The sequence below is a fragment of the Muntiacus reevesi genome, chromosome 12, assembly GCF_963930625.1.
Source record: "Muntiacus reevesi chromosome 12, mMunRee1.1, whole genome shotgun sequence".
Lineage (NCBI taxonomy): Eukaryota > Metazoa > Chordata > Mammalia > Artiodactyla > Cervidae > Muntiacus > Muntiacus reevesi.
Window position 1 is genome coordinate 37,448,742 of NC_089260.1, and position 21,271 is coordinate 37,470,012.

The window sequence follows — 21,271 nt, forward strand, 5'->3', positions numbered from 1 at the left end:
GTAAGAAACTATTTAACATTTATCTCAATTCTCCTTCTCTCCATTTTGCTATATCCTTATATCTATTTCTCAGTTATAGAATACACACAATAACACACAATTAATTAAACACATTAAACCCATCTGGAGGTCATTTTTTAATAAGAAAGGCTTATTTTATATTTATAATGCTGTTCTATCAAGATTATTCGAGGTTTGAGAACATTAAACTCCTTAGGGTAAGAATTGTTCTTTGCACTGCATTTTTAATATGCCAAATATGCTAGATAACATGGATGATATCAGATATGCATGATGAAATCATAACAGTGAATTTTTTGCTTGAATATATGACTAAGTTGAATGTATCTAAAAGGTGAAGTCTGTCTGTATCTAAAATTCTGAGCAGCAAGATATTCTAATTAATCTAAACCCTAATTATCAGCAAATAAGTAAATTGTTGTTTAGTCACTAAATCATGTCCAACTCTTTTGAGATCCCATGGACTGTAGCCTGCCAGGCTCCTCTGTCCATGTGATTTCCCAGGCAAGAATACTGGAGTGGGCTGCCATTTCCTTCTCCAAGGGATCTTCCTGACCCAGGGATTGAACCTGCATTTCCTGCATTGGCAGGCGGATTCTTTATCACTGTGCCACCAAGGAAGCCCCATTGAGTAAATATCTAGCATGATGGTTGGATGGCATCATCGACCCAATGGACATGAGTCTGACAAACTCTAGGAGATAGTGAAGGATAGGGGAGCCTGACATGCTGCAGTTCATGGGGTCACTAAGAGTCAGGCATGACTTAGTGACCGAACAACAATGATATATGCATTTAGGTCTAAGATGATATTGACTATATGTTTACTGAGTGTGATGGTCAGGGACTGTGCTAACATTGAGAATAGAATCACAAACAAGATAGATGTCTGTCTTCAGGAGATTGTAAGCCTAGAGTGTAATACAAGCACCAGTAGAATTAGTCATGCATTCATTCAACAAGCTTAAATCAAACACCTAATGCAAAACAGTCACTGTGATGGACGCAAAAGACACTGTAAGCAAAAGAGAAGGCTTTGCCTTCAAGGCTCTCACATGGTAGGGATAAAATTATTGAAACAAGTACAGTATAGCTGATGAACATCTGATAAACTAAGGACCTAGACCATACAAGTGACATTAAGTAGAACATCCCACTGGAAATAAAACCTGAGCTTTACTTAAAGAGTGGAGCAGGGAAGCACTTTAGGCTGAAGGACAGTTTGTGCAGAGGTTGGAGAGCCTGGAAGTCTGAATGATTTGAGGGTTCAAGATGCCAGGTGGGCATCAAAGTGATTGGATGACAAGAGGGTGGCACTAAATCAGAAAAGAGCTTGAGTTCTGTGCACAGTGTCCGTGAACACTGCTCTAAGGGAAAGGGAAGCCGCTGAAAACCTTTAGGCATGGATTGGCTGAAGCAATTTTGTCACAAACATCTTTCAAGGAGTTTTATAACTGAGGGGAGACAGAAAAAGAGCCTAAATAAAAGCAGCAGGAAAGGATGAAAGAGGACGGTTACAAGCAAGCATATAGCATCAAATAGGATTTAGCAATTAATTTTTATCAATCCTACATTTCCTCCAACATGGAGGATAAAAAGTACAATTAAAGTATAAATTCTAGAAGGATGTAGGGTGGGAGGAATCAAGTAGAAAATCAGTATGTGTTTGTATATGTTGAGTGTGAGCTATATTTGAGAAATTCAGAGATGCATCATAGCCTATTGGATAACAGGGTTGCATTTTAAAGCCATATAGAACCCACCTGCCAAAGCAGGAGACATAAGAGACTTGGGTTTCAATCTCTGGGGTGGAAAGATCCCCTGGAGGAGGACATGGCAACCCACTCCAGTATTCTTGCCTGGAGAATCCCATGGGCAGATGGAACCTGGCAGGCTACAGTCCATAGAGGCACAAAGAATTGGACATGACTGAAGCAGTTTAGCACACATGGACGCAGGACTAGGCTAGAGATGTAAAAGGTGAGCAAGGAGCATAAAACAGTGGTTAACACCATCCAAGAGGAGGAGGTGACTCTGGAAACGAGAGGAGAGGGGCCAAGAGCAAAGCCCTGAAGTAAGGAGATGTCAACAGACAAGCAGAAGAAGCAAATCCAAAGAATGAGAAGGGAAGACTGGAGGTCTCTAAGATGAGGATTAGGAGAATGATGTTAGTGGAAACACAGGAGGAGATAAAAACCCAAGAAAGAGTCATTAAGGGCCCAGTGCTTCTGAGATGTCAAGTAAACCAAGAGGTGAAAAGTTCCAGAAGTGCTTTTTTATGACTCTGTCCAAACCAAGGAGCCAGCAGCAGAGTACTGGTTGACAGAATTATGAATCATTTACATATAATGCATCTAATGAAAAGCAAAAAAAAAAAAAAAACAAACCTCTATTTCTGACATAGGAAAAATATTTACCCACTGGGTGAAGAAGACAAGCGGTAGAAGAGGAAAAAGAGGATTTGCCACTCTGTACTGCACTTTCTAAACCACTAAATTTTAGAATACCCTTGAAAACAACCTAAACTATCATAAGCTAAATTGATTAAAATAAACATAAAATAGACTGATTTAAATGACTTTGGAATACAGCATTTTGATGTTACATATGTTCTTAGAGGGATGCATTCAAGGAACAGAAAGAGCTTGAATATGGTCTCAAATTCCCTTAGGATTTATGTTACTTAATGTAATATTAGTATCAATATTTTGCAACTACATACTTTGTGTATATTGTTTAAAAATTAGCCATTAAGTTAATGATATTAAGAGTCAGTTTCTTCAGTAGAAGAGAAAAGTGATAAATTTAAAAGTTTATAAGTTTAAAAAGCTGAACTATTAAAGTTTCATTAGAAAGAGAATAACAATTTATAAATTTTCCAGCTATGACTACCAAAGAGGCCTAGAAGTAATGAGCACTTCCAGTGCCCAGATTGTAGTTTCTAATATAATCTACTGAAAGAAACAAGAACGCCAATGTAATGAATGTTTTTGGGTCAGTTTTAGAAATTTGAATATCTCGGTATTAGATTAAAAGTTACTGAAATATAAAGGTAGAAACAGATGACTGAAAACAAAGCATGTTGTAGAACAATATGTATGGCCTCATTCTGGTTAAGTGTACATATAAACAGCAGGATTGACACAAATGTGATGGTTAGATGGAGTTTTGATTTTCTAAAATGTTTCCTGTCTCCATTTAGGATGTGGAGAAAAGGGAATCCTCTTGCCCTGTTGATGGAAATGTAAATTGATACAGCCACCGTAGAGAACAGGCTTCCCTGATAACTCACTTAGTAAAATATCTGCCTGCAATGCATGAGACCCCAGCTGGACTCCTGGGTCAGGAAGATCCACTGGAGAAGGGATAGACTACCCACTCCAGCATTCTTGGACTTCCCTTGTGGCTCAGCTGGTAAAGAATCCAGTATTCTGGCCTGGAGAATTTCATGAACTGAAGAGTCCATGGGGTCTCAAAGAGTCAGACATGACTGAGCAACTTTCACTTTCTTTCACTATAGAGAACAGTATGAAGATTCCTTAAAAAGCTGGGGATAAATCTATCATACGAACCAGCAATCCCACTACTGGGCATATATGCTGAGAAAACCACAATTCAAAAAGGCACATGTAACATGTACCCCAGTGTTCACTGCAGCATTATTCACAATAGCAGGACATGGAAGCAGCCTAGATGTCCACTGACAGATGAATAGATTAAAAAGCTGTAGTATATACCTACAATGAAATATTACTCAGCCATAAAAAGGAACAAGTATGGATCAGTTGAACTGAGGTGGATGAACCTAGAACCAGTTATATACAGTGAAGTAAGAAAGAGAAAAATATCATTTAACATATAGATACAGAACTTAGAAAAATGGTACTGATGAACCTACTTTTAGGAAAGCAGTAAAGATGCAAACATAGAGGATGGACCTGCATGTACACACACACACACACACACACACACACACATATATTTATATTTAGTTATGACTGATTGGCATTGTTGTACATAAGAAACCAAGGGAACATTGTAAAGTATTTATCCTTCAATTAAATATAAATAATTTTAAAATGCTTATACTTTGCATGCTCTGTTTTTATAATTTTTTTAAAAGGCAATTTAAGAAGTAACACCATCAACAAGGACTAGCCAGCTAGTTCACTGATGACTGGGATGTGGTAGCCAGAAGTCAGGTTGCAGTAGTAGAAAATGAACTGGAGTGTAAGCTCTTCACAATGAGTCAGGTACACAAAAAAGGAAGGAGAAAGGAGAATAATTAGAAGCAGACATCTTGAAATCTCCAGGTATTCTCTCTGCCACAGGACTTTGCGTTGGCTTTCCTCTCTCCAGAAATTCTTCTTACAGTCATCCATGTGACTCACTCAATCACTGTTCAGTTTTTGTTCTAATGTCAGGTTCCCACTGAAGCCCATTTAAAATCATAGCACCCTTCCTGACTCACACTCCACTCCACATACACAAAGTCTCTGTCTTGATCCTACCCTTTTTCCATAGACCTTAATAAATTTCTAACATTTAATATAATTTTTATTTTTTTATTGTTTATCTCCTCCACTAGAATGTAAGCTCAACAGAAATTATTTTTGTCTGTTTTGTGCACTGATATATTCCAAGCATCAAGAATAGTGTATGGCATATTACTTGATAATTGTGTGTTGAATTTTTTTTAATCGGGTTATTTAGGGTTGAGAGAGATTTCAACACACTTATGTGCTGACCTTCACTATTTCTAGGAAGTCATAATGATACCTTCGAAAAATGCAGTGAAGTATTATGTATTCCTTGAGTAACATAGCCTATGAAATGGTAGATATAGGCTTTGATTTCCTTGTTTGTTTTACTATGTTACTAATTCTCTCTAATGTTTAACAGATTTTCTAACCATGTCTTCCTCATTAGATTTTTTCTGACCAAGACTTTTCACCCTGATTTGTCTTAAGACATTATTTTTATTACCAATGAAATGTGATACATTCTATTTCTTGCTATTTCCCTCCTTTAAAAAGGATATTCTGTCATTTTCACTCTCTGAGCTTTCTAAGCTTTTATTCAGATCAGAAAACTAAGGCTCCTTATATTCTAATTCCAAACTAACCCATTTCATAACTTTTTTATTCTAAAGTAAGTTTTATGAAATTAGGACTGTCTACCAAATACAAACATGTTCTTAATGTATTAAGCTATTTCAATTTATTTTTTAAGTTTTCAGTAGATATATTTTCACTTTGTAGGGCATGCTTTATGTGACTGGCCTACAATGAGGCCTAATTAAAAAATAGGACAAAAAAATGGATATTGTGTTTACTTGTACTAATAAACTGTTCATTTAAGAATCAACCTCTGAAACTAGCAGTGTTTGCAGGCATTCTCCAGTAACACCCAGATTTAAATCAATGACTTTAAAGCAAAATCCAAAAACAATCAAAACAAAACAAAACAGGATTTTCAATAGCCACAAAGATCACTATCAGAAGGGAAAAAAGAGTAGAGATTCAAAGAAATTTTGGGAAGTTGAATCTAGAAAAGTGCTAGGAGATAGGGAGTAGGTCAAATTCATATTTTGCTGGTGCTGTTATTGCTACAGTTGCTTTGTATTAATCTTGATTCACCATCTTATGCTTTTAGTTTTCTTCGGGTCTTTTGAGGTCCTTAAGAAATACTTGTTTCAAATTTGTCCTATATTTGATTTTATACAATTCCTTCTTTTCTTTCTCCTGCTAAGTATTTATCAAATATTAAACTGTGAAAGGGGCTTCCCAGGTGCCCACAGTGGTAAAACACCTGCCTGCTAATGCAGAAGATGTAAGCGACTCAGGTTCAGTCCCTGGATTGGGAAGATCCCCTGGAGGACGGCATAACAACACACTCCAGTATTGCTGCCTGGAGAATCCCATGACTAGAGTAACCTGGCAGGATAGAGTCCATAGGGTTGCAACGAGTCCAACACGTGACTTAGCACACACAGGCAAACTGTCAAAGGAAATCAATAAACCTTATGGCAAATCTGTTCTAGCAAGTAGATTTCTTTGGCAGTTCTCTTTAAGTGCCTTTCCCCTTGTATAGGTACAGCTACTTCAATATACCATATCAGTAAGCGGAAATAACTGGACTATTAGTGTACAAACAGATTGGTTAATGCAGACTACATATGCTACAGCTGCTCCTTCTGAAAGGTAGTTTGGCAGCATTTTTTTTATTGGAATATAATTGCTTTACAATCTTATGTTAGCGTCTGCTGTACAATGAAGTGAACCAGCTATAGTACACTTACATGCTGTCTCTTTGAGCCTCTCTCCCACTCCGCCCCCATCTCACCCACCTAGGTCACCAGAGTACTGAACTGAGCTTCCTGTGTTTTACATCAGGTTCCCACGAGCTATTTTACACATGGGAGCGTGTGTACGTCAATCCTAATCTCCAACTCATTTCAACCTCCCCTCCTCCTCTTCCCACCGTGTCCACACATCTGTTCTCTACATCTGCATCTCTGTTACTGCCTTGGAAATAGGTTTTGTACCATTTTTCTAGATTCCACAGACTAGCCAGTACTCAATCCAGAAGTAGACAAGTGAGTATCATAGGGAACATTTCAACAAGGAACATAAAATTAGGCATTGTGGATTATAGTAGATTCTAATTGTTTAGAATTACAGAATTTAGGGAATGAGATGAAAGAGGGAGGAGTGTAAGAAAAATATTAATCTGATATCTTGGGTTTCTTGGTTCCATCCTTTTTAACTTCTTCAGAAAAACCTAATTTTAACCATTAATATATAAATATGTTATAGTACCTCTCATACATGAAAACTAGAACTTCCATTATGCTTTACATGCCTTTCAAATCATTATCAGATTCCTTTTATCTTCACCAGACATCCTAAAAAATTGTCCCCTCTCACTTAATTTGCATTTTCCCTTACATCCCACAAACCAGAATATTGTATCTCGCTACACTGCTCTTCTCCAACTGTTGTCATGAGGACCACAGAAATCTCTTCTACTCTGTCCAATTCAGTGGACATGCTTTTCAATCCTCATTTTATTCAACCTCTTTGTGACATTTGGAAATACTGGCTAATTAATCTGTTTTGAAATTGTCTCTCTCTCTGACCTCTGGGATGCTAAGCTAACATCTCTCTGACTTCATGCTCTATCGTTTGTCAGTTTGTTGTTTGGCACCCAGTTCTCCACCTGCCCTGAATGCCCAGGTCTCAAGTTTCCTCCTGGCACTGACTGACTCTTTCCTTTCTCCGAAATTGCAGGTTGGGTGATTTCACTCATTTTCATGGTTCAAGCAATCATTTACATGCTGATATGCTTATTTCCAGCAGTTCCTGATACTTTGAAGTGGCCTTTTTGATTAAGCCTTCAAAAGAATCCTTTTTATTTTCATTCTTGCAATGCTTGAAACTGGTAGTCTCATCTTATCCCTAGGCTGCATCCCACACAATAAAATAGGTTTCATTATTGAGCTCAAATCAGTCATATAGTGCTTAAACATTACAGTTTCTAGAAAACAACAGAATTCCCAAATCCCTTTATGAAGCTAAGAAAATTGGACAAAAATAGCCCCGGCTCAGTTGAATATGAGATGAAGAACAAACACACACCAATTATGAATGTAATTGAAAAATTATAAGTAAAATGTTAGCAACTTGAATTTAGCACTATAGTAAATTTGTGGTTTATTCAGGAGCAACTGGAGAAGGAAATGGCAATCCAGTCCAGTGTTCTTGCCTAGAGAATCCTGTGGATAGAGGAGTCTGGTGGGCTGCTGTCCATAGGGTTGCACAGAGTTGGACACAAATGAAGCAACTTAGAATGCATGCATGCATTGCAGAAGGAAATGGCAACCCACTCCAGTATTCTTGCCTGGAGAATCCCAGGGACGGAGGAGCCTGGTGGGCTGCCGTCTATGGGGTCACACAGAGTCGGACACAACTGAAGTGACTTAGCAGTAGTAGCAGGAGCAACAAGAAAAAACATGACCGTGTAAATAAATTCTAAGTAGTCATTTGATAAAATTGAAAATTCACTGTCAAGCTCAGGTGTGAAAATCAAACAGATCTGCTTTAGAATTAAAGGTTATTCACTTATAGCCATTTTTCCATTGAATGGGTGTGTTGTTGTCACTCAGTCGTGTCCAACTCTTTGAAAGTCCATGGGATATAGCCCACCAGGCTCCTCCCTTTGTCCATGGGATTCTCCAGGCAAGAGTACTGGAGTGGGTAGCCATTCCCCTCTCCAGGGGATCTTCCTGACTCGGGGATTGAACCCAGGTATCCTACATTGCAGGCAGATTCTTTACCATATGAGCCACCAGGTAAATTAACCTATTTTGGATCTCAGTTCCACTAATTTTTAAAACAGGCCTAGACTTCCTTAAAACTCTAATTGAAATACATCTCAAATTTTCCTTTTCATAATACTTACTATCCTTGAAATTCTACATTTAATATCTGTTTTCTCCACTAAGCTGAAATCACCTTGATGACATGTGTTGTTTTCCTCAATGTGTAGCTTAATATGTGTGAGTATGCATGACCAGTTACAGAATTTGTGGGGCCCAATGCAAAGTGAAAATGAGAGTTCCTTTGTCCAAAAATAATTAATAATTTCAAGACAGTGACTGCAGACCATTAAACCAAATCTGTAGCCCTTCTAAGCATAGGTCCCATGTGTTCTACATGAACACATGCCCATAAATCTGTTTTGTGTGTTGTGTGAAATATGTTGAATATTATGCCTGGAAAATTAAGCTACAGGAACTTCAGAAAATACTGATAGAATGATAGCTAGCATTCAGATCTCAGACTACAAAAAAATGGTTATATTATGTTGGGTAAAAATAGTTCAGATAATTATCAAGAGAAGATTTTCAGATTACCAATAATGAACTATTTAGATTAAAGATTGTGGAACATTTAAAAAGCATTCATTAACCTCAAATGATTCTCTCTTTAAACTGACATTTATATTGTTTTATTTCCATTTTTTCAAGTACATTGTATTAATCATTTTGAGAATGTTGTTTTCTTTCTTAATATTTATTGGTTATAATTCATAAACTGTATATACTATTTTGTTTCCATATTGGCTTTTCTGCACCAATTGGGTCTATAAGTGAACTTGATGGTAACCACCCAGCTTTTCTAATCACAAAACACTAGCATATAAAAATTCATGACATTTCTTTTATCCTAATCTATCTGATGAAATATAATGCTCACTTTACCAAAATATCAACTACAAATTTAAGACTACATTTTGGAATTTTTTTCCAACTGGTATTAATTCTGCCATAGACAGAAAAATAATAACTTGAAGTTAGAAAGTGCCCATTTGCATATAATGATAAAAATACTCAATGCTTTATGAATATTTTCTGCAGAGATTCTTCACATTTAGGGTCAGAGTCTGGTGGGGAATTTACATCTCCTCTCCTGGAGCTCTGAATAATTTCCCCTCATGCTCCCCAAAAGTTCACTTATGCACAAGCTCTTGTTCAACCAGGTTTTACAGTGATTGCATGAAAAAGGAAGACGGATTTCCTGCTGAGCAAGTTATTGAAGGATGCTCTTTTATCTGTCCCTGAAAAGTTAAAAAAATAAAAAGGAAATTTGCAGGCTATATGCAGTTACATACCTCAATTCTGCTGTCAGGGATTTTAAATAAATCAATAGCCAACATAGTTGGGTTTAATTACACAATTCAATTTTACCTGTCACTCCGGCCTCCTGTTTCTCCACTCCCCACCTCCACCCTAAGTTCCAGTCAGATGGAAATACTTGACATCTGACCCACCCCCGCCACATTCTGCCTCCTGTTGTTCCTTTCCCTTGTTCTCTTCCCCTTTCCTCCTATTTTCCTCTTGCCTTCACATACTCTTCCACACATGTTCTCATTCATGCATCTTACTCAATTCTCCTCTCTCATTCTTCTACTTTCTGCATGGCTGTGTGCTAGACACTTTCTTTTTCTTTTCACATGGCATGTGGAGTCTCAGCTCCCGGACCAGGGATCGAACCCACGACCCCTGCGTTAGAAGGGAGGAGTCTTAACCAGTGGACCACCAGGGAAGTCCTAGATGCTCATCTAAGTGGAATTCAGCTTGGCTGGACACAGGGAGGAAAAAAGTCATGGGTATCAGAGAGCCAGGGAGGGCAGCAGGAGCCCAGATCACTCACAGGGCCGTGAAAGCCCCGTGTTCCCTGGGAAGTGGTCAGGGGGTGGTCACAGAAAATGGCACATGTAAATCAATATCCTGCTGCTATGAAGGGAATGAAGAGGCTGTGGGCAAGAGTGGAAAATGGAAGGTCCCTAGACAGCAGGGTTTTAATGGTTTAACCTTAGGCAATTCACAGAATAGATTCAGGATTTATTTTAGAGGTATTGCTGACAGGACTTGCCTATGGACTGGATGTGAGAAGTGAGGCTAAAAGAGGAATAGAAATCCAAGTTTCAGCCTTAAGCAACACTGCTTCACCCTCTATTCTTTTTTTTTTTCTCTCTCTTTCTCTCTGCTTTCTTTCCCTCTTTACTTTGTTCACGCTATCAAAGAATCTGAAATGCTCACATCCTCAAGTTAATTGACTTGCTTGAGTCTCAATTGAGAATTCACAAATTCGAGAAACCTGTCCTGAGGTCCCCACACAGGGGCAAAGTCATACCCACACAACACGTTTCTGTCCTGGCATCAATTTCTACATTGTTCATAGGACTTCTAACCCAGGGTTTCCGAGTGGGGACTCTAGAGCTGCTTTACAGTAGGTTTATGTCCCACATTTGTTACTAACCAGGGGAGTGAATTCAGGCAGATCCTTAAGGATGTCTTAGTTCCCACAAAATCATCTACCACAGAGAAAAGTTTGCCTGAGATGACATATATAAAAGGATTAGCACAATACTAGTACAGAACAAATGCTAGGTAAATAATAGCCATAATATTATCATCACTGTTATTTCTTTACATCACCCACCTTCATTTAAGCAGGGTTTCTGCAGAATATCAGAAACCGAACCAAGACAGAAAATGTCTAAATAATTCAGGTGTAGGAAAAAAAAAAAAGATCGCTTCTGTAACACACAGTCAAGATAGATAATTTGATTTATTAGCCAATTTAGAGGCAGCACAAGTGGGAGACATTATTAGGAGCTATTATCAGTCTCCACTTTCTCCGCCTAATTTGGGCTTTAATTTCTAGGTCCAAAGATAGCTCTCACCAGAGGAGACTGACCCACCGTTTTATTTTCCTTTGAGATCCCACCTGGGCAGGTGCATGTACAAAAGACAGAGCGGAAAGAGACCAAGAGAGATTAGAGAGGCCGAGGGAGTGGCCCATGGCCCTCTTAATCATTCATCATTCTTTACTTCCCTTTTTTTTTTTTTAACAAGAGGTCTTGGCATCGTCCACCACCACATCTGCGGCAAGAGCTGCTACGCCTGCTCCCTGGCTCCCGCTTGCAATAGCCCAGCTCTCGCCCCACACATTTGCGGCTTCTGTGGACTCATTAGCAACCGATGCTTTTCGATCCTAGTCGCCTAACTTTGCCAAGGCGGCTAGAGGTCATCTGGGAAATCTTTTGCCTCAAATCGCCCGGAATCAGAAGACCAAGTCATTGCTCCTGCGGTGCTTTGGGAATCCGCGCGCTCCTCTGGTCCAGGCGCACGGGAAGCGCTAGTGGAGGACGCAGGTGATCAGGAGAAAGGAGGCGGGGTGCTGTGAAGGCGCCCCAGTGATTAACTTGGAGATCGAACCTGCAGACCAAGCGCAAAGTAGAAACTGAAAGTACGCTGCCGGCTGATCCTACGGAAGTTATGGGAAAGGCAAAGCGCAGAGCCGGGCCCTGGTGTGTGCCGCCCCCCTTGGGATGGATGAAACAGCAGGCTCGGCGTGGGTAGGAGGAACCAGTGACAGAGACGGCCCTGCCCGGCACGGACTCCCGGTAGCTCCGCGGAAGACCAGGGTCCTGGGGGTGACTATGGGCGGTGAGAGCGTGCTCCTGCTGCAGTTGCGGTCATCATGACCAAGCCCGCCTCCCGCAGACCATGTTCCATGGTAAGCGCTCCTCTCTCGGGCGCAGAAATTCGCGCGCCCGGCACGCCCGGGGATTCTGGGACGCGCTGCGGGGCCCCGCGCCCAGGCGCGTCCGGGAACAGCCTGGCCTTGCACTTTGGACGTGCGGAGAGCCGGGCTCTGCCCCGGGGCAGCCGGCGGCCGCGCCCGAGTACCCTGGCCCATTGCCACTTGCACCTGGCAGGCTGCGTGGGAGCCTCGGTCCCCGACGCCGGCCCTCTGTCCCCGAGACCCGGCGCTGCAGCCTCGGGGCCATTCAGCGGTGGCAGCCCGCGCCCGGGTCCCGGGGTAGCAATGCGCCCCGTCCTTCTCCCCGAGCCAGCGCCGCCCGCTGTCAACCGAGAGCCCAACCCGCCCAACCCACCCACCCCGGGCTTCTGGCCGCGCCGGGATACTCACCGGCGCCCCGGGATCTGCGAGGATGTGGGCTCTTGCAGCTCCAAGTCCTTAGAGAAGTGAAAGCGAAGCTCCCACGGGACACGCTTTTAAACCCCAGAGGGACAGGTCTCCGGAAAACCCCGTTTTCACCCAGTGGGGCTGGGAGTTTCCGACTGGGGCTGTACCCAGTGTCTTTTGCTGGGAAACCAAGTGCGCCGGGCTGGGACGGAGAAGGGCCACTTTGGGCTTTGTTTTGTTTTGTTTTGTTTCTCTATGGGTGCTTCTTGACGGAGGCAGAATTAACAGGCATAATTCTACATTTTAGACCCTTGCTGAGATCGACTAGATTTTACTTGTGTGGAATACGAAGTTAAAATGGACAAGGACAGAGTTGAAGCGATGGCGTTAGTAACCATACGGCTAGTATAAAGAGCCCAAAAGTTGACTAGGAAAAATTAAAAAAAAAGGTGTGCTGGGGAGTTTGGGGGGAGGGGAGATGTGATTAGGGAGGGATCGGCCGAGGAAAATTCTGCTGTTTTACAGTAAATACTTCCTCTATCAAAAGTAGACGAATGGGAGAGGGGGCCAGAATAGACTGGAGGTTGTTCTCGTGTTTGATGCCTTTCCTGGCTGCACCTTTAGATTAGAATAGTTTTTTGCCCAGTTACATAGTTTTTTGCCCAATTGACATAGCCCAGAAGTACATCAGTAACTAAATAAAGGAGTAGGGTTTAGAGTATAGAGAATTCTTAATGGGCCTCCTCTAGAAGTTTAATATAGAATTAGGAATTAGGTATATTCCTGTTTTCCTTACAATGCCCACGGATCTCCTGCAACTGCTTCTTTCTGGATGGCTCCCAGTTCTGATCCTCCCATCACCTCTGATCTAGAGTGGAGAGGTAAAACAAGAGGAGGAAGCTTAGGTGTCCATTACCGACAAGGAGCCTCTATTTCCTGAATATCTACACTAATCATGTAGCATAAGTTATCAGCTACCAAAATATTAGAATTCCTAATAACAATCACTCTAAGTGGCTATCTGCAGTTTGTTCCAACAGATTTCATTAGAGGTTTCGTTACTTTTTATCCTTTCACTTGGACACTTCTTTTGGTAGCTGAAGTAGCTGAGGACCTCCTTTGTAGGCCTTGATGATTGTGCTCTCTAGTTTTGATAATTTAATTATTTGAGGACCCAAAAGTGGAATAAGTGGTACAAATGGAGAACTAAGGAAGATTAGAAAGCCTGAACAAGTTTAAAGAGAATTACACAGGGCATCATAACAATGCTGAAACACCTTAGACAAAAATGGAAGAGGTTACTTTGTAGGACCACCTTACATGTTGGTTTCACTGTGATGTGAGATTTGTTTTTTTTTTTTTTTCTGGCTGCACCTGTGACACATACCCTAATGTAATAAAACCAAGGAATCAATGTCTTTTTTCCCCTGAAATAGGAGCATGTGGTGCAATGTTTCAGAGCTTGGCCAAGGAAGCACCACAGTGAGTCTCATGTGGAGAAAGACGGGGGTTTTGTACATTTCCCTTGAGGATCCACATGCAGTTATTTTCATAGGAAGCGGTGTAGCCCAGTGGCAAAAAGCTTAGTTTCTAGACTTTTTGGACTTAGTTTCTAGACAGTCTTGGACTTGAATCCTGCCTCTTACAACACTCGTTTTATCTGGGGAAAAATTTGGGCCCCAGATTTTCCATCTGCCAAAATGTTTAGTAATTGATAGTGCTTACCTCAAGAAATGGTTATGGGATTAAATGAGATACTGTATATAGTATTATAGGGTGGCTTCAGAAATGTCTTTATCTGCTGTTTATCACAGGGCTTGTGGATAGAATTTATAATCCAATCAATATGTTTGTGGCAAATATTAGAATTCTTTGTGTGAACATAAAATTCATTTTAGAACCTTAAAAAGCTGATTTTCATATAGCATATGGTTATTTCCTACTGTTTATTAACTTTTTCTTTATTCACTCACTTGCTTATGCCAACTGCTCATACTAAAGCCAAATCTTATATATTCAGATAATGTCTTTCATTCCATCCTGAATATCTGTTGACTGTGTCTTAAAAATCCCAGTGAAAATAGATCTCTGTAATGTGTACAGTAGACAGTCAACAAACACTGATTGGTCTTAAACAGGAATTAAAGATTGGATTTGAAGGATTGAAGAAACTAATTTGTTTATGTTCACTTTGACCCCATAACTTAAGCATCTGAGGATTGAATGTATTATTTGGCTTAATTTAAAAACCAACAAGACTTTTTTAGACAGCCATCATTCTGGTTTAACCAAATTCCCTACTGAAAACAAATTCTCCAGTTTCAATCCCTTCAGGAAATCTAAAGAAAATTCCACAAGCCCAAGCTTGCCTTGCATTATTCTTTATGGTTTATCTTTTTTTGTAACCTAAGGGAAAGGTCAAGGTGGGGGGGGGGGGCGGGTGGTGGTGGATGGAGTTAATATTCTATGCATAATCTAAAAATAAAAGCAGAGTCCTTTCCTATTGTTACAACAATGTCAAAAGCAGGCTCAAACTAGGCAATGTTAATAAGTTATTCTCTATGTGGTATGGAGAAAAGACTTCAGTTTAAAGCAAGTCATTAATGAGAAATCTAGGAACCTCTAAGACATGGGTTTGAAACACTGGAATATATTTGCAACATTGTTCACCAGGGAATTTCAAGTTTAAAGAGTTACTGTGTTTGGATGGCTAGGTAGATTCTTAGAATTAAGGTGCTTATGAGTTGAAAGGGACATCAAGGGATCATTTAGTGTGAGGTTTTCATTTCACAAATTAGGCAAGTGAAGATTTTGAGATGCTCAGTCCTTAATTGGTCTCTTAACTCATTTCTGCACCAAGACAAACACCCAAGTCTCCCTCTGTGCTTTGTGTTACCCTAGGCTATCTGGAGCTGAGCTGCTGGTGGTGGTATAATTCATAAGTCATGTCTGACTCTTTTTCGGTCCTGTGGACTGTAGCCTGCCAGGATCCTCTGTCCGTGGGATTTCCCAGGCAAGCATACTGGAGTGAGTTGACATTTTCTTCTCCAGGGGCTCTTCCCAACCCAGGGATTGAACCCATGTCTCTTGCATTGCAGATGGATTTTTTACTGCCAAGCCACCAGGGAAGCCCAGGGCTGACCTATTTAACAACAATATTGACAACCAAAGACACTGTTTACAGATAAGGCAAATATTATTTTAGAATTGCACAAAAAAGACTTAATTTCCCACTAAGTCATCATTTGAAAGCATTGATAAAATACCATCCAATGACCAAATGGATCAATGTGAATTTTGGGAGCACTCATTACTGAAATTTGGAGTGAAGAGGGCACGATAACTAGTGCTCAGAAAAAATAAAACTGCCTCCTAAATCAAAGTGTAAAATGTGGACCTTTGAAATAACATTTATGTACAATAGTAAAAATGTCTCTTTTTCATTCTAATATTTAATTATGTTGTTAATATTCCTTTAAAGCTCCTTTCAAGTTATATGCTGTATAAACTTTCCTTATCCTCTATTTGTCCTGAAGTATCCCTGCCAGACACCTTTAAGATGACAGAGAAAAGAAAAAGTTTGGCTCTGCACTATCTATACAAATCTAATTACAAAGTTAGGATGCTAAATAATTAGCAGTTCTCATTGTTTGAGAATCTTAAGGTGGGAAAGACAATAATAGAAGAAAGAGAGGTGGAGATAGATAATAGAACATGGAGGTAGTTTTCATTTAGACCAAAATGATGACATGTTATCAAAAGATTATGGGTAGGCTTCTCTGGTGGCTCAATGGTAAAGAATCCACCTACTGATGCAGGAGTCATGAGTTCAATCCCTGATCTGGGAAGATCCCACGTGTCTCAGAGCAACTAAGCCCGTGCACTGCAGCTATTGAATCTGTGCTTCAGAGCCCGGGGAAGACACAACTACTAAACCCCGTGCACCCTAGAGCTGGTGCTCTTCAACAAGAGAAGTCATGGCAATGAGAAACCTGTTCTCCGCAACTAGGGAAAGCCCACACAACAAAGAAAACCCAGAACAGCCAAAAGTAAATAAATAGATAAAATTATTTTTTAGAAAGATTATGGGCATTTATGATCAAGTCCTGGTGAATCAATTGGCTCAGGATAGAATCCAGACCTGGCACCTCCTATTTATGTTTAACAAAAAGATTAACTACCTGGAGAACCCTTTGATCTTTATAGACAGTAAGTATAAGGCACTGATGGTAAATGACAGGTACTCAATTAAAGGTAACTAGCATCATCATCATTGTTAATGTCCTAAGTGAATTCTTGCTCATCATGCCTACAGAAACTTAGTGTCAGAGCTTTGAGTAGATTCTGCCTCTCATTTCATTTTTCTTACCTTTTTAAATGTCAGTGACATATGAAGATTCGATGTGAGATTCATGTTTGTTCCTCTATCTGCTACCCAGTCTACATTCTCTATTGTAAATATATGGGTCACTAACAGCACATAATTTAATGGGGAGAGCTACTCACTTTTGTATGACAGATAATGATGTAATAGATTATCAGGAAGTTTATGATATATTTGACAGTCTTTAGTTCCTTGGGTGCCAAGCAGCATTGTTGGTAATCTTAATCAGGAGTAGGCATACATGTGAAATGCCTTCCACTCAAGGAGAATAGTTAAAGTTCACTGGTGAAAGTCACAGGAAATACATTGTCATCAATACTCAATAGTTTACAGAAAGATGCAAACAAGACACTCTGGAAAGCTTGTGAAGAAATACAATAAGTCCCCATAAAACCAGATTTTAATGCCTCAGGGAATCACTGGCTTTCTATCAGTGTATTACTATTGCCAAAAATGATGTCATTTATAATTTTATCCCTTTTGATTAAAAAATGCCCCTAATTAAGAACACTTATTTAAAAACAGATATAAATAATTCATTAACAGGGTATGAATTTATTTACTGTTTTCCTAACATGTCAAGAAGCTAAACAGGGCTGTGTTTGAAAAGAATAGGGTCTCTGGGCATTTAGAAATAGAAGATATTGAAAAGATAAGGAGTCTTATAATATAAATGTCAACTTTGTGCCAGTTCTGGGAAAGGTAAGTCTTCTAAGGTCCGTTATTAAAAAGAAAAAATATAATCATAGTGTCATACCGTGGAGATAAACCTCCTGCAATGTTGCCTCCAGGAAACAGATGGACACTTGATCAGCCACCAAGTTTTACATAAATATACAGTCATGTGCTGTAGATCATAAACTTTTAAGAATTTCTAATTTTTAACCTATAGTTTACCTGTTTTTCTGTCGATGGAGCAAAGAGACTTTGCTGTCATCACACCTGTTCTGCACTATCCCAAAGAGTTATATCTGAATTAAAATGAAAGAAACCTGGACTCTAAAATATTGTCTTACTTGGCTGTTACATAATACTGAACTTTGGAGTTTTTTCCTACACTCTGCAGAAGCAAGATACATTTTAAAAATTCTTAGAAATTAGTGGTCAGGCCAGTTGAAACACTGCCATCAGATGATATAATATGACATAAAACATTTGGCTGATTCTTACTTACTGTTGAATTCAGTTTCTTTTAGGTATATCTTTGGAATTCCTCCCCTGATCCTTGTTCTGTTGCCAGTAGCATCATCTGATTGTGACATTAACGGTAAAGACGGTGGAGCATATCAGAATGTTCTAATGGTCAACATCGATGACTTGGTATGTGTTTCTTTTCCTCACATTTTAACTCATTAGCAAAATTTTATATGTACTGTTGGTATGCAGTTTTATATTTTTAGTATTTACTTATATTCCTTGAAAGACAGCGAAATAACTCAAGAATAAAAGTGAATGGGGGCTAACAGTATCTTTTTTTTTAGAGTTGGCATCATTATATCCTTTAAAAAGAATTCTTTCCTAGCCCTCAGGCTCATGAATCCTAGTTCCCTTCACTACCAAAATTTTTCTGAACTTAATTTAGCATAACTCTCTGCATTTCCTCACCTTCCATTGACAGTTCATATAAAAGCATTATATTAGAAGAAGGAAAATAGCAGAATATAATGTTTAAAATTTATCATGAAGGGATTTCCCTGGCAGTCCAGTGGTAAGACTTCATGCTTCCACTACAGGGGAATGTGTTTGATCCCTGGTCAGGGAACTAAGATTGAAAAATTACCATGAAGAGAAAGAGATGTATAGTTATTTTATCTGAATGTGTGTATGAGCATATACTTAAGTATTTTATACATACATACATATATATATATATATATATATATATATACATATAATTTGCTGTGGCATTTTTTACTTACTTTGGACATTTTTTGATAACAGCTATTATTCTTTAGGGTAGTTTTAGGTTTACAGAAAAGTTGAGGAGAATGTAGAGAATTCCCACATACCCACCCTCCCTCTGTACAATTTCCTCTGTAATTAACATCTTGCATTTGTGTGGTACATTAGTTAGAGTTGATGAACCAATATTGATATATTGTTATTAACTAAATCCCATAGTTGACATTAGGGTTTGCTTCTTGTGTTGCACAATTTTATGGGTTTTGACAGATGAGTAATGTCCTGTATCCACCATGACAGAATCATGCAAATAGTTTCACTATCCTTAAAAATTCCCTGTGCTCCACTGATTCATGCTTCCCTCCCTCCTCTGAACCCACGGCAACCACAGATCTGTTTATGGTCTCTGCGGTTAGCCTCTCAAAATGTCATATAGTTAGAATCATGCAGTTTGTAGCTTTTTTAGACTGGATTCTTTGATTTAGCAATGGGTATTTAAGTTCTTCCCTGACTTTGTGGCTTGATAGCTCATTTCATTTTATTGTTGAATAAAATTCCATCTAATGGAGGTACTACAGTTTGTGTCTCCATTCACTGATTGAAGGATATGTCTTGGTTGCTTCTAACTTTTCACAATTACGAATAAAACTTCTACAAACATTCGTGTACAGGGTTTTGTGTGGACATTCATTTTCAACTCATTTGGATAAATTCCTAGGAGAATGATTGCTGGATCATATGGTAAGACTATGTTTAGCTTTGCATTAAACTGCCATGCTGTCTTCCAAAGTGACTGTACCATTTTGCATTATCAACAGCAATGAATGAGAGCTCCTGTTGCCTTACATCCTTGCCAGCATTTGCTGTTGTCAGTGTTTTAAATTCTAGCCATTCTAATAGATGTTTCATTGTACCTCACTGTGCTTTTAATTAGCAATTCCCTAATGTCATATGATGTTGAACATCCTTCACATACTATCGCCATCCACATATCTTCATTGGGGAGGTATCAGAACTCACATCCTACCTGACATCCTAACTATATTGAATCTTACTATCCATGATCATGGGATATCCTTCTATTATTTCTTTTATCAGAGTTTTGTGCTTTTCCTCATATTGATTTGTTTATATTTTGTTAGAACTATACTTAAGTGCAGGATTTTGTATTTTGGGTAGTTTTGTAAATGGTGTGCTTTGAATTTCAAATTCCAATTATTCATTGCAGGTATATAGGAGAGCACTTTCATATATAATCTTGTATCCTCAAATCTTGCTAGAACTGCTTTTTAGTTCCAGGAGGTGGTATTGGTATTGTTGCTATTCTTTGGGATTTTCAACATAGACAAATAATTCATTGACCAAAATTATTTTGTTACAGTTTAAGAGCTATATTAATGTAATGGGATGTGTTGATTTAACAGTAATCAGTACTTGAAACCCCAAATGACAAAGCAATCTCTCTCACATGTTCATAAGATGGAAATAATTGTCTAATCTTTCCCTTCCTCCCACTCACTCTTTCTCTGCATACTCATATTGAAGGGGCACAACTCCTTGGGAAATCATTGTCTTACCTCTTTTGGGGGGGGGGGATACAGGAAACTCAAGATGCTATATAACTGCATGCTGTACCACTTCAATATATAGAACTGCTGATGAAAAATGCACACTACATGGTAATTGCCCAGTTTTTTATTTCATGAATTGAGGGCATTTTCTGCATTAAATTATGCTAGTAAATTAATATTTTGAGTCAAGAAATGGATTTTACTCTTTACTACCTTTTAAAAACATTGTTTATTTATTTAATTTTTGGTCGTGCTGGGTCTTCATTGCTGCCTGTAGGCTTTCTCTAGTTGCAATGAACAAAGGCTGCTCTCCAGTTGCAGTGCAAGGGCTTCTCATTACAACGACTTCTCTCATTGCTGAGCACAGGTTCTAGGGCATGGAGGTTTCAATAACTGCGGTGCAGGGACTTAGTGGAATCTTCCTGGATCATTGAGATCGAACCCGTGTCCCCTGCATTGGCGGGGGATTCTTAACCACTGGACACCCCAGAGAGTCCATTTACTTAATCACCTTCATTTCCCAAAGGACAATTCTGAGGCTCAGGGTCACCCTGTTACGTGGCAGAGCCAGGATCTGAGCTTCTGCTGTTCACCAGCACACTCTCCTGCCTTCCAGTAGCAATCAATCACTGTGTCATTATATGCATTCAACCAACATTTATGTGGAGCCTGTTCTGTGCCAGTTACTATAGAAAACCCTGTTGTGTGGTGGGGAGGTGGGGGTGTGGGGGTAGATGCAAAAATAGGCCAGATACAGACCTGTCTTTTAAGGAACTTACATTTGGCGATGGTTAAGTCTTGGTGTGAAGAATGCAAGTTGCAGCTTGAAAAGGAGTGGCTGTCATACTCTCATTTTAAACAAACTGGTTGTGAGTCAGATTTGGAAACAA

At 39.4% G+C, this 21,271-nt stretch overlaps 1 protein-coding gene across 3 annotated transcripts in view; it reads left to right on the plus strand.

Annotated features, from left to right (window-relative positions):
* The first annotated feature begins 11,806 nt into the window (after positions 1–11,806).
* Positions 11,807–21,271, plus strand: part of IL7 (interleukin 7) — a 51,802-nt gene continuing 42,337 nt past the window's right edge. For all 3 annotated transcript variants that reach the window (XM_065902826.1, XM_065902827.1, XM_065902828.1), the window contains exons 1-2: positions 11,807–12,110; positions 18,095–18,228. In XM_065902826.1, coding sequence (XP_065758898.1) covers positions 12,101–12,110; positions 18,095–18,228 — 144 coding nt within the window. In that variant the 5' untranslated portion in view covers positions 11,807–12,100. The remainder of the gene's footprint in view (positions 12,111–18,094; positions 18,229–21,271) is intronic.